Consider the following 13,335-nt stretch of genomic DNA (forward strand, 5'->3'; position numbering starts at 1 on the left):
ACTGAATTTAACCTTGTTAGAGAAGGTCAAGTTGAACAAAAGGTACGATTGGTAGATATTGGATACGATGCTATGTTGATTAGCTTGACACTATGATTTTCTGAAAGACGGATGCTGAGTATGGAAATTGGTATGAAAGTAGAGGATCATGAAAAAATCAGGACGCATTACAAACAATATCAACGTATGTCTATGAGTGCAGTGAGTTTTTTTTTATATACTTTTGAAAAGCATTCTTCTTATTTCCTGATTCCTTATTTTAAAGCGCAAGGCTTGAATCATTAGATAAACTAATATCTAATGTTGGGTATAGGTCAAGAAAAAAAGATGGTTTTACGCTTTTAGTATAATACACGCATGTACACTATTTTCAGGAATAAATGTCGCGTTTACTTGTCGTTTTTTTGTATAAATTGTATTAAAAGTTTGTAAAAATGCGGCTTTACTTTCTGAAAATGGTATACTTTTCAAGTCTTTTTGATACGATTACAGATCGAAAGGATATATAGTTTTGAATGAGCATTTTTTATTTGATAAAGAGTGCACAAGTTTAATCAGAGTGGAACTCAGGGCTGTAAAAAGAACAAAAGGACCTTTGGTGCTTTTTCATGTTTGTACTAGGATTAAAGAGGAAGAGAGATAGAAAACATAAAGTACGAGTTATGATAGTAAAATGAATTTATTTACAAGAGTGTATGTATGAAGGTTATTTACAATTGTTTTTGAATTTGCTCATTCGGAATCTCTTCTTCCGGGTCTGAGCTGTAAACGTTCGGGAACGCCCTCTCTCACCGGCAAACGAACCATCAGAGCAACAGGATATTCGGCAATAAAGACAGTCGCTTGAACCTTGAAACCAAAATTCTCAAAGAATTTCACACTGGATGAATCAGAAGCCTCGACATAGACTGGATGTTTAGTCTCATCTGCCTTATCCAACACGTGATGAACAAGAGCAGAACCATAACCTTTGCGTTGTTCATGAGGAAGAACACCAACATAGCCAATGGTAATAAACTGTTTATGATCTGCCATCACCTTACGCTTCATCTTTTCACAACTGGGTCCTACACGAGTCACGGCACGTAAGGCAGAAGACCAACCGATCAACCGAGCCAACTTGAGCGTGTTGAGCATACGAGGCCAAGGATGGCTTACTGACTGATTGGTCCACAACAAGACACCTTTACAGCCTTCGACTTGAAGAGCAAAATCACGACTTTGAAGAGAAGAAGCATCAATCATGTGTTTAAAGAGAGTAAACAAGAACTCTTCATGTTTTCTTTGATCTAATCCACGAATACACCATTCGATGATTTGATTGCCCTCGTATGCTTCCGTCAGTGAATTGGCAGCTTCTTTAAATGCACCTTTGATGATGGGTCGAACATTGACAGAATGTTGATTGACATTCACGGATAATTTTCGACTGATTTTACGATCTGAAGTTTGAGTAGCCAACATTTGTAAAGAAGAAAGAAAAAGCATGGATCACATTTCTCCCTCTTTTTATATCGGCCATCTGAAAGATCGTCAACTGAAAGGGAGAGAGAGAGAGGGGGGCTAGAACGTTTTGTTGGAGCAAGTAGCCTGATTTGTCAAAAGGGATTCTTACTCCGGTTTAAACTATTTTTATAGCCTTTCATCTCCTTTTTTGAAAGGTAAGGCAACAGACAAAGAGAACAAATAGGATTGCAAAGAAAAGAAATTACCGATTCTAGTAATCCTTTTCTCGATATGTGCATGCAAGAATAAGAAAATAGTCCATCTTTTTTTTATTTTTTTATTTTTTTTCCTCTTCTTTTATTGTTTAGTTTGAATGAAATTGAGGGGGGAAGAACGAGAGAAAGAAAACAATGAGTTTCTTGGCAACCTGTCTAATACAAAACAGGTAGCCAAGCAACCAGCACAACCTTATCCTAAAAAAGAACAAGTGATTTTCCCTCACTCATGACTCACACCAACAGCAAACATTCTTTTCGAAATGAAAAATAAACAGACAGTCTCTACACCTTCTTTTTTCCCATTCCGAGTATTCGGATTTTATTCATTTTTTCCCACATGTAAACAAGTGCTTTTCATCTTGTGCATAAAGTATTTGTTTTTTTAAAAAAAAGAATGCGTGATGATCTGTATTACACAAAAAAAAAAAAAAAAAAGAAGGGACCGGAGAATTAATTTCCAAATCCAGATTCTTGATAGATTTTTCTTTTTTCATCCTGTTGAATAGTCTAGGTGATTGACATTCGACCACAGTGACACGCACTGCTGTCATTGTCTTTTAAACTTTATGTCAAGTTGAATTAAAGGATACAGTGAGAACAGTACACTTTGTCACTTTGAGAAAATTGAATGTCCGTAACTAAAAAAACAAATGACACTTACCAAAAATGATTATCCTTTTCTGTCTAGAAACTTTGTCTTTTTGAAACAAGAGAAATGTCACAAAAAGTTAAATTAAAATGACCTAAAAATGATATGCATTTTTTGACTTTAAAACGATTAGAACGGAATTTTATTATAACATATGCTATTCTTGTACGAAAAGGTAATTGCCCCATCATGAACAAAAGCATTAAAGAATAAAGTAATAATAAACAATTTTATTGATATTCATAGATTTTAGTAAGTAATGTGCTATTAAGGCTATACGTTTTCTGTTTTTTAAAAGCAAATTTGATGGTTATTACGCCCTTGAGAGTCAAGAGTAAGGCCCAACTTGGTCAAGCAAAGACTTTATATCTGTTGTCACTCTATTGATTCGAGGCGTATTGCCAGAGCTGAAGCTTGTATTAGTCATACTTTATGTGAAGTGGAGAAGCTCTATACTATTACTTTATTATCAGCTTCTTTTATTAGTTAACACTGATTGAGATGAAGTTTATTGAAGATACCCTGCAGTCGCGTATAGCTGATCATTATTATTTACTGCATCTTCATCTGTACCAATATCCATGAGCTGAACAGGATGATGGACTTGTGTTGCAATATCTAGACCTTTACAAAGCCACAATAAAGTAAAGAAATGGACTGTGCTCACTGCCGATCTTTGATGGATTGTTATCCCGGCACTGACACTGACAGCATGGAATCAGTTTTTGATTACAGTGACATCACCACACTGACAAATTTTGACAATCCTGTTCACGATATTCGAATGAAGGAGAACATGAAAATGGCAAAGATATTACCAATTAAGTGTCGTTTCTATTTCAAAAGACAAAAAACCAAGTACGGCCCTGAGCAAATTCGCTGTTTCATCAAAGGGGTATTACTTCCTGTGACAGCCAAAAGATGTAATCGTCTCATTTTACACGGCACATGGATACTTGATTTGCAGGCATGAAGTATCGTAGCAACTATAAGGAGCAAATTTTTTTGCGTATGCATTATGTCAGGAAAAGTCGGTATTTGAGTTGTATTCTAAGGGCCTATTGCCTACCACAGTTCTAACATTTATGTTATGGGAGAGAGAATTATTTGTAAAATGTACATATGCGATGTATGCTGAAAGAAAAAATTATATAATATTCGAGAGCAGTAATAAGTATATATTAAATTGAAGAAGATGAAAAAAAATAATAGTATAAGCAAAGTATAGATTTACTAGCCGGCCTACTCGCCACACTCGCTTAACGGCCGTCATCGCCTCACGGCTCGTACTCTGGTTTCCCACACCAGTTAATTGAGCGTTAATAAAATGCAATGTTATTGATAATAATAATATTGTTTATAAAGCAACATGTGTGTTTTAACAGTAAGAAAAAAGTTAGATATATAATAATCAGATGTAAATTGAATGGGATTATCGTTGTGATATTAGCAAAGTAAAAGTTCAGGATAAACAATATTTTCAGTCTTTGTTGAATTGACGTCGCTTTTTTTATTAAGCAATATAGAAAGTCCAGATACAGATGTTACTCTTGATAAGGCGACATATAGCTGGCCATGAGTAAAAACGGGTAAGCAAAGATCAACTCTAACAATTTTAAGCGATTGCCCTTGTGATGATGATGATGATTAGCTGTGGCAAATGGGGTCAAAAGAAGACACTGTGGGACGAACATGGGGCTTGTAGAGGTCCTAGATGCTCTGACAAGCGTGATCTTCCACTCTCAGGAGCGATTTCAACATTTGATCCTATATATTTATAAACAACATATAAGTACCTTAACCACAAACCTACTTTGAGAAATCATTACATATTTACCTTGAGCTTGATGATAACCTCTAAAGCGATCTCCATATGTACATAAGTGTGATATGTAGTAGGCAGGATGAAAGGCTGATCCTCATGGTACATGTATACACCATTTTCAAGATCCATTTGCATCCTCAGTAGTATGGCTATTGTATCTTTGTAAGACAACTATGATAAGAAGGACATACAATACTGCTTCTTCTTCATAACCTTACCTTGCACGAGAATACGAAAGGTCACTGCTTCATGCTCTTTTTTTGGCACGGCAGAGTCGCAGATGCAATTGGCGTTTCATCATTTTCAGTACATGCATTTTGTCTTTGTTAAGTAGAGCTTGAGAAACATCAGGCTTCTTCACTTCTCCACAGCCTCTTCTTGCTGCTGATAGTAGAAAATGATGTCAGGGCATAAGCAGTCATTGTCAACATCATCTTGTTGTTTGAAGATCCAGGAAATGTTGTCAAATCAACTTGGTCGTGAGCAGAGAACAATGACCTCAAAAAGGTAGAAACAGACAAGGCAACTTGGCTTAGTTCCGATCCTTGGCTTTGAACTCTTGGTTTACCATGCAGTAAATAAGTGGAGGCGATGATGTTATGGAAAGCCATTGGCTCCAAGGTTGTGCATGTATGTGGTTGGATAGACAGTGTGCATCTTAGCATAGCTCGTTTAAAGGCATGCATGTTGTTGTAGACGTTCTCTGGCAAAACATCACTCTCATCGTTCAACAAGAAAGGGCCATCTGTCTTCAAAGTGGCAAAGGCATGCAAACAGGTGAAACAGTCTGTAGGGAACAGTTGATTTTCATCAGATTTTTTCTTGGCACTAGCAAAGTGAGAATTGCAGATGAGAAGAGGAGGATGAGGAAAATTTCCAAGCTCGCACATCTCGATTCTGCAAGTATAGCCAACTGGTGTATTCATCAGATCAGATGGAAAGAACGACGACGGTGAGGAAGTGGTATCATTTGGCATTCTGTATGCCATGAAAGAAAAATTAGCAGAGAAGCTTCAACAAAATATGGCACTTACATTAGTAATTATTTCAAAAGATACAAAGTTTTCGTCTGCGACACGACTACAATTTCTTTTCCCTTGCTGTCATGTTTTGACATGGCAATAAGATACAGTCTCATCATTCTGGACTCAATCTTTACAAATGAGTTTGAATAAGAATAGATCTGATAAACAGGATGGACTGAAACTACCCAAGGTATTGACATCACCAAAACCGGACTTGACGACGTGACTATCTTCTTAGCTGCAACGTGACACCCTGCCACGACCATAGCTGAAGGACTTGGAGCAGGTTATGAACCTGATCGTCCGTAATCATTCCAGAAGCTGGATGGCTGTCCTTGCTCTGACATTCCCGGCCATCGATTGTGTGGTGTTGTACTACTACGATGCTACCTCTGGATCTCTGCAAATAGAATTATTTTTGCTTCATCATCAGACTTGGATGCTTCAAGATTCTAGACTAATCCATGACTGGTCTTTTTCCAGTAATGACAGTACATTTTAATATGGCAGCATCTGAATACCTTTTTGATCCAACAGGCCGAAAGCTCAGACACAGACTGTTTTGGTTCGATAAACTATTCATGTTCTCAAACTGACCGTCCTTGCTGTAAAAATCAATTGATTTCACACAACACACACACAGATTATCGGAGAAGGCTGTAGTTTGTTTAACAAATAAAACACTCGATTGTCCAGACTGTGGATTAAAAGAAGAAGGAGAGAGTGTGTGATGATTGTCTGAGTCGTTCTAGAATTATTCAAGCAAGTGATGTTAGTTTAGAGAAGGGAAATGGATGATAAAAAGTGTTTGGTAATAGACTTTAAACATGAATTGACTTTATTAAAGCATGTCATAAGGACTCTGGTGATAAGATACATTTTATATAAACAATAATTTACAAGAGAAAAGCATATAAAAATCTAATCTGTCTTTATACTTCAACATCATCCTCTTCGTCATTAGAAAGATCAAGTAAAGATGGGTTGGTATCAAACGAGTGATGATGGCAGTAGTCACCCAAAGAGGGCTGTGACTGTGATTGAAGTGAATCTGACACCGTCTGTCTTCCGATCCACTTTCTCAGCATCTTTCTTGCGACCATTTTACCTCTTAATTTATCCGAAGTCACCTTCAGTCGTTCGTTTTCTGATCGAAGTTCTTGTAATTGACGTTCGAGTACGGCATGCTGCTCAGATAGCTTACTAATCATCTGCTTCATCTCGTTTTGTTGTTGATTCTTTTTCTGTCGATATTTAGCAGAGGCCGCTTTATTTCTCAATCGACGTTCTTCTAATGTCAGTGGTGCATTTCCTTCTCTTTCGTCGTCTTCTTCAGAATACTTTTTTTGATAAAGTGAATAAGCGGGTGGAGAAGAAGATAAAGAAGAAGAGGGCGAAGAAGGTTCGGGTGAAGCAGGTGGTGATCGAAATAAAGGAAAATGGTGTGGGTGATGATAAGGGTGAGAGGTCACTTTATGTTCCTGAAAACTGTTGGATGGACCGGCGATGATGGATGAGATTGACATGAGTTTTCCTGGATTGTTTTTATCAAAAGTGGATAAAGATTGCATTTTAAAGAAAAAAGAAAGAAAAAGAGGGAGATGTTTATATAAACAAAAGAGAGAGATTTATTCTTTCTTTACTGTTCTATAACATTTTAAGCTTGGAAAGGATAAATTAAAAAAAAAAAAAAAGAAAAGAATAGATTGATATCTTGACGGAACTTTTCTCATCTTGCATCAGGTTAAAAATATGGTCTCAAATGTCGATGTTTTTTCTCAAGCATCCCTTCCCCCCCTCTCTCTCGTTTCATCCTTTCTTCTGACCTTGTATCACTTTCTCATCTTTTTGTCAGCTGTAGATTGATGTTTCATCTACAAAACAAAAAAAAAAGAAACAAGGGGAATAAAATGAGCTCTTTCTTTGATTTAAATCATGACTGTGACAACAACATCTTCTTTTAAAAGAGATGGTTGATAATAAAATCTGTCTTTTTATAAGACCTTCTACTTTAGACAATGTAATCAAAAAAGTAGTTTGTCTTCTTTTGGATAGAGTGACTTTAGAGAACATGATGGTTTAGTTAAAAAACAAATCGTATTGAATGATTGCAACAAACAAAAATGAAAGCCTTCTTCTTTATCTCATTCAATCACTTGTTTTTGTTCTTTCTTGGGCCCAAACATGACAGATCATTGACGGTGGAAAAGCGTGTGATGGAGTAAATAGTATGATCTCATTTAAATAAAAATAAAATCCGCGTGGTAAGAAATCATGCTGAAACCATTCACTGTCAACAGACACGCTTTTTATTTTAAATATACTCTTTATTTGTCCTACAAGTCATTCTCAAATGATGATATTCATCCAAGCTATTATAGAATCCATTTGGAAATATTTAATTTCAATCATCCAATCAACTCCATTCATCCCCCTTTTTTTTTTTTTTTTTTTTTTTCAAATAGATTCGTTGTCCGAAAGAAAAACGTCATCGGGTCTTGTCTGTCTGGCCGCGCGTTCCCTTCATGTCAACAGAAAGCGCGATTCTCTTTCTCTCGCTTTCTAATCAACAAAGAATAAAACATGGTAAATCCTTGTAGCTATCCACTCTACTTCACTCAACCTCTCTCTTTTATAGTTTAGAAATCAATATGACAATGACGTTTCAACTTGGTCACCTCAAGGTCGTATTCATCAAGTTGAATATGCAGTGGAAGCTGTTAAGCAAGGCTCAGCTGCTATTGGCTTAAGAAGTAATAAATACGCTGTATTACTTGCACTCAAAGTAAATATATTCCGTTTTAAAAGAAAAAAAGAAACTAATTAATCTATAGCGTTCCTCTGGTGAACTTGCTTCTTACCAAAAAAAGTTGATCAAGATTGATGACCACATGGGTGTTGGTATTGCTGGTTTGACTTCTGATGCTCGTGTGCTAAGGTAGGCTCTTATAACCTATCATTTGAAACGAATAGGCTCAATATTTCCTAATAGTAATTTTATGCGCTCAGAAGCGATGAAATCAAAAATGTTGTATGATAGACCTTTACCCGTTCAAAGAATCGTGAATGCTATTGCAGACAGTATGTTGAATCATCCCATCGAACAAACATAATAATTCGTTTATAGAGGCACAAGTAAACACTCAACAATATGGACGTAGACCTTATGGTGTTGGTTTATTAGTGATTGGATATGATGTAAGAAAGTAAAGAGAAAGAGAGAAAGAGAGCTCATGACAATCATTAGGAAACTGGACCTCACCTTTTCGAATGCTCACCTTCCGGTACAAGCTTTGAATATCATGCCATGTCTATCGGTGCTCGATCTCAATCAGCCAAAACATATCTGGAAAAATATTATGAAGAGTTTGCAAATGGTAAACATTCAGAAATAATGAACAATCGTCCATTTATCAATTGTGTATAGCCTCTTTGGAAGAACTTGTTCGTCATGGACTTCAGGCTCTTCGTGATACATTACAGCAAGATAAAGAATTGAACATTCACAACACGTCTCTCGGTATTGTGGGTGAAGATAAAGAATTCGAAATTGTCGAAGGAGATGCATTACAACGGTATTTGGATTTACTCGGTGAAGAGACCGGAAGAACTAGATTACCTGTTGGCGTCTCTGCTGCTGAATCAGTAGCTGCTGAATCAGCAAGAGAGGATGCCTCTACAACTGCTATGGATACATCTGAAAGTTAAATATTGTAATAAATAAATAAAAAAAAGAACCCGTTGATTGGATAAAACAAGCAGTCCCCAGCAGTCCCCCCTTTTTTTTCTCGCTTTTTCTCTTTCTCTCTCTTCTCAAGGGTTCAACTGTTTTTTTTTTTTTTTTTTTTTCTATAAATTAAATTCTTTTAATGGTAATTAAAGCAAGAAAAAGCCCATTCAAATCTAACTTTCTAATATATACAGTCCACACCAGTCATTGTTGGTTTTGCTGTTGCCGGTGCAGCTACCGCAGCTCGTCTTGGCTTAAGAGCTTTTCAAGAATATCAAAAGATGCCCAAGGCCCCAAGACTTTCAAAATTTTATAAAGGAGGCTTTGATGCAAAGATGAATAAAAGAGAAGCAGCATTAATTCTCGGCATTAGGTATATAAAAAAAAAAAGAAAACACTAAAATCAATAGAAATTCACTTTTTTTTTAATTCAGAGAATCACAAGCAACGAAAGCAAAAATAAAGGAAGCCCACCGACGCATCATGTTACTCAATCACCCTGATCGAGGCGGATCACCTTTTTTGGCTTTAAAGATCAATGAAGCTAAAGAATTTTTAGACCAAAAAGTGAAAAGATAAAAATCTTTGTACATCACTTCACCCACGATTATTGTAGACTTTCTCACACGCTTTTAATAATAAAAGAAACATTGTATATTGATCCTGTAATTACTACGCATACACAAAAGAAGAATTTTGTTTAAGCATAGAAAAAGTCAAATTGGGATCGGAAAGAATGATGACAAGAGTACACAATGTAAATAGTTACATACCTAGTGAAAGAAAGCCCTCGTTACCCTATGACTACTTGTTTGTAACTTTACATTCATTGAAAATTCCCTCTGATCCATTTGGTAAAGGTATGATGATTACCATCCTATTTTTTGACGCATTGACATCCCACTGCTATGATATTTCATCATTTTTACACTCCAGAGAAAGAGGACGCAAAGAGAAGGATTCTAATGCGCCAAACCATTCTGTCCAGCAGTGAAGTTGAATGCATTTTTGAAGAAATCAAGCAGCGTACGAGTCAATCTCACCAGCGATTGTACATGTAATCCAAAGAAAGTAGTGAAATGGGTTAAAAATCACATGCTAGAGGCAGGAATTAGCACCAAACACAAACCACACTCACTGCAATCAGTTGCGAGTACCAAGGCAACACAACAAGATAACAGGGCTGCAGCAGTTAAACAACCTGCAAACTGGAGCAAGAAAAGTGACGTCTTTGATCGTTACTAGTACAAACTAGCAGGACAGATAGGACACGCTCAACTTTTTTTTAAAGACACGGAAAAATAAATCCCATTGGAGGCAATAAGGATTGATTCAAGTACGACAACCCATACGACAGTTGTCGTAGAAAAGACCAAGAATGTGACCAATGTTCACTTGGATATGAAATCATGATTTAGAATCACTGTATCTCGAACAAAAACATTTTTTTAAAAAAAGAATTGAATCGTATAAGCGTACTTGCTTCGGAAGATATGAAGAACTTGTATTTTATTTTAAGAAATGGTTTTAAAAGGAAACCAAAGCTCGGTCCGGTTAGTTTCCCATCTCTCCTCTTTGTCTCGTCAACACGGTTATTTTAAATGAGCGAATCATTTCAAAGTGAAAAATAATTTCTTTTTTTTTATCGTACAACAACAATGGCAGACACCACTGAAGTTAAAAAGCCCACTGAGCAAGTGCTCGACATTTCTGACAGCAATGTTCAGTCAAAGTACAAGGAAGCTGGCCGTATTGCTGATGGTAATGACAAAGAAGAACAAAAGACGCGTGCGCGTCTTTTTAAATGTATTAAAGCATTTGATTAGATGTTCTTGAAAAGGTCATTAAACTTTGTGTTGTTGATGCCAAGATTATTGATATCTGTATTGCTGGTGACAAAGCCATTGTCGAAGCTACCAACCTTGTTTACAACAAGAAGGGAAAGAATAAGATTACCAAGGGTAAAATAAGACAAAAGAAAAAGAAAAATCATTAAATATATCCTAGGCATTGGTTTCCCTACGACTGTCTCTGTCAACAACTGTGTTGCTCATTTTACTCCTCTTCCCTCTGATCCCGAATCGAAAGCTGTCCTGAAAAAAGGTGATGTTGCCAAGATGTAAGCTTTGGAGATATAAAAAAAAGGGGGGAACTCAGACGATTGTTCATAGTCAACTCGGTGTTCAATTCGATGGTTACTGTTCTACTGTGGCCACTACGATCGTCATCGGTGCCAATGCTGCTGTTACTGGTCCTAAGGCCGATGTCATCCAAGCCGCTCGCACTGCCCTTGAAGCTGCTGTTCGTATGATCCGTCCTGGTAACAAGGTAGTGCATCACCTACTTGTCTTCTTGTACAATGTGACTTATCAATGTATTAGAACATGGATGTCACCAAAACCGTTGACAAGATTGCCGAAGCTTATGATGTCAAGCCTGTCGAAGGCATGTTGAGCCACAACCAAACTCAAAACAAGACGGATGGTGAAAAGCAAATCATCTTGAATCCCACGGATGCCCATCTGGCTGGCTTCAAGCGTTGTGAATTTGGAGAAAACGAAGTGTATTGTGTCGACATCCTTGTCTCTAGCGGCGAGGGTAAAGTACGTCCGTTGAAGACCCGTACCACCATCTACAAAAAGACCGATATCCGTTACCAACTCAAGATGGCCACCTCGCGTGCCATCCTTTCTGAAATTCAAGCCAAGGCCGGTGCCTTCCCCTTCTCTCTTCGTGATCTTGAAGACGAACGCAAGGCTCGTATGGGTATTGTTGAAGCTGCCAAGCATCAAACGGTCTTGCCCTATGATGTTGTTTATGAGCGTGAAGGTGCCTTGGTCGCCCAATACTTGACCACCCTCTTGGTTACCAAGAAGGGTAATGTCATGGTCACCAATCCTCGCTTTGATGCTGTCAACGTTCAAACTGAAAAATCTGTCAAAGATGAAGAGATTGTTAAGCTTCTGACTTCCGAATGGGAAGTTCCCAAGAAGGTAAAACAATAAAAGGATAGCTGGATTTGTTTGACTTATAAATAATGGGTTATTTTATTACGATCATAATAAAGCATTGTGTACATTTCATTGACTACAGCCTGCGTGAAAGATTTAAGAGTGACCTAATTTTAAATGTGTGTTAGCTTGTGGAAACCCCCTTTTTCTAGATTTTTACATTTTTGATCCATGATTAAATTTAGACATGAATGCATCTTCTAGAGCGGATTGGGTAACAGAAGTATCTTTAAGAGAAATAAGTATGTTGGATGCTCTTGTGTAAGCCATGTACCTGACAGATCACTAAAAGAAGAAGTAACTGAATTCAATGCACTTGGGTTATTTGAGCTCGGTGCTGTATTTTGTTGCTGCGGCTGCTGTTGTTGTTGTTGTTGCTGCTGCTGCTGCTGCTGCTGCTGCTGCTGAGGAGTGATTGTTCTTGTTAGATTCTGAATAGAAAGTGACATGTGTCGACTATCGCTCACATCCATCGATCGACGTGGCAAAAACGCCGGTCCTTCCTCCTCTTCCTCCTCTTCGTTTGTTTTTATCATTTCCATTCTTTTACTTATCTCTTTTTCTTCGTCAAACTCTTCTTCTTGTGTCTCTCTTTCAAATGAATCGGTTGGTCTCGTTGATTCTTGTTGAAACGTGCCAGAATATCGTATGGAAGCTAGACATGTGTAAGTAAAATGATGTATCCTATTCTTTATCTTTACATGGTCTTGGTTTATTAACAACCGAACTCTTGGTGATTGTTCTTGTTCCCTTTCGAAGTTGCTGATGAATGCCTTTTAGCTGAGTTTGATAAAGGAATGCCGCATGACGAACCACATACGGCGTAGGGATTCCCAACTGTTCAGCAATACCATTCCCTGCAATCAAAATGAATTAGCTTTTTGTTTTCTTATTCTTCCACAAATCAGACACTTTCTTACAATCTTTGCTCTTTTGAATCATGTGTTTCCATAATTGATGCTCCATTTCTTCAGTCCAAACAATCTATAGAATGAGTAAGATAACAAGAATAAAAACACACCATTTGATATTTACAGAAGGTGGTTCAGTAAAGTCGTCAGGCCTCGAAAAAGGAAGTTTAATAACAACGTGAAATGTATCTCTGTCGGAATCCATAATTACAAGATGTAAAAGAAAGAAAAAAAGAGGCATAAAAAACAATGCCCTGAGTAATAAAAAGTCACTGTGACACTTGAATTTATTCATATTAACCAAAATGGTATAAAAGAGAATTGGTTGAATGAAAGCTCCTTGAAAAAGCAGGTCGTCAATAAAATCCTTTTCAGTTCATACTTGCGCTTGTTTTGTTTCATGAAACGAAAAGAGGAAAACAATGACACGACAAATGATGCTTTATTAAAAAGTGCATAC

The 13,335-nt window shown here is 37.1% G+C and overlaps 8 protein-coding genes across 8 annotated transcripts; 4 read left to right on the forward strand and 4 right to left on the reverse strand.

The window, feature by feature from the left end:
* Positions 1-732: 732 nt before the first annotated feature.
* Positions 733-1,464, reverse strand: RO3G_07005 (uncharacterized protein; the record flags this gene model as incomplete). The annotated part of the gene is made up of 1 exon (XM_067661595.1): positions 733-1,464. The coding sequence occupies one exon, from the start codon at positions 1,462-1,464 to the stop codon at positions 733-735; it is 732 nt and encodes a 243-aa protein (XP_067517696.1).
* A 910-nt stretch (positions 1,465-2,374) lies between these two features.
* RO3G_07006 (uncharacterized protein) lies at positions 2,375-3,346 on the forward strand (the record flags this gene model as incomplete). Its single annotated transcript, XM_067661596.1, has 5 exons — positions 2,375-2,451; positions 2,507-2,548; positions 2,620-2,625; positions 2,672-2,707; positions 3,019-3,346. The coding sequence occupies 5 exons, from the start codon at positions 2,375-2,377 to the stop codon at positions 3,344-3,346; spliced, it is 489 nt and encodes a 162-aa protein (XP_067517697.1).
* Positions 3,347-4,545: 1,199 nt separating this feature from the next.
* On the reverse strand, positions 4,546-5,175 carry RO3G_07007 (uncharacterized protein; the record flags this gene model as incomplete). The annotated part of the gene is made up of 1 exon (XM_067661597.1): positions 4,546-5,175. The coding sequence occupies one exon, from the start codon at positions 5,173-5,175 to the stop codon at positions 4,546-4,548; it is 630 nt and encodes a 209-aa protein (XP_067517698.1).
* Positions 5,176-6,155: 980 nt separating this feature from the next.
* On the reverse strand, positions 6,156-6,794 carry RO3G_07008 (uncharacterized protein; the record flags this gene model as incomplete). Its single annotated transcript, XM_067661598.1, has 1 exon — positions 6,156-6,794. The coding sequence occupies one exon, from the start codon at positions 6,792-6,794 to the stop codon at positions 6,156-6,158; it is 639 nt and encodes a 212-aa protein (XP_067517699.1).
* A 1,012-nt stretch (positions 6,795-7,806) lies between these two features.
* RO3G_07009 (uncharacterized protein) lies at positions 7,807-8,931 on the forward strand (the record flags this gene model as incomplete). Its single annotated transcript, XM_067661599.1, has 7 exons — positions 7,807-7,809; positions 7,862-8,008; positions 8,058-8,161; positions 8,264-8,304; positions 8,351-8,421; positions 8,471-8,600; positions 8,651-8,931. The coding sequence occupies 7 exons, from the start codon at positions 7,807-7,809 to the stop codon at positions 8,929-8,931; spliced, it is 777 nt and encodes a 258-aa protein (XP_067517700.1).
* Positions 8,932-9,092: 161 nt separating this feature from the next.
* On the forward strand, positions 9,093-9,532 carry RO3G_07010 (uncharacterized protein; the record flags this gene model as incomplete). Its single annotated transcript, XM_067661600.1, has 3 exons — positions 9,093-9,095; positions 9,148-9,326; positions 9,388-9,532. 3 exons carry the CDS (start codon positions 9,093-9,095, stop codon positions 9,530-9,532), a joined length of 327 nt encoding a protein of 108 aa, XP_067517701.1.
* Positions 9,533-10,611: 1,079 nt separating this feature from the next.
* On the forward strand, positions 10,612-11,958 carry RO3G_07011 (uncharacterized protein; the record flags this gene model as incomplete). Its single annotated transcript, XM_067661601.1, has 5 exons — positions 10,612-10,714; positions 10,780-10,914; positions 10,961-11,072; positions 11,125-11,281; positions 11,335-11,958. The coding sequence occupies 5 exons, from the start codon at positions 10,612-10,614 to the stop codon at positions 11,956-11,958; spliced, it is 1,131 nt and encodes a 376-aa protein (XP_067517702.1).
* Positions 11,959-12,040: 82 nt separating this feature from the next.
* RO3G_07012 (uncharacterized protein) lies at positions 12,041-13,080 on the reverse strand (the record flags this gene model as incomplete). Its single annotated transcript, XM_067661602.1, has 6 exons — positions 12,041-12,071; positions 12,125-12,191; positions 12,239-12,619; positions 12,666-12,821; positions 12,885-12,948; positions 13,000-13,080. The coding sequence occupies 6 exons, from the start codon at positions 13,078-13,080 to the stop codon at positions 12,041-12,043; spliced, it is 780 nt and encodes a 259-aa protein (XP_067517703.1).
* Positions 13,081-13,335: the final 255 nt, after the last annotated feature.

Source organism: Rhizopus delemar, genomic scaffold (genome assembly GCF_000149305.1).
Source record: "Rhizopus delemar RA 99-880 supercont3.5 genomic scaffold, whole genome shotgun sequence".
Classification (NCBI taxonomy): domain Eukaryota; kingdom Fungi; phylum Mucoromycota; class Mucoromycetes; order Mucorales; family Rhizopodaceae; genus Rhizopus; species Rhizopus delemar.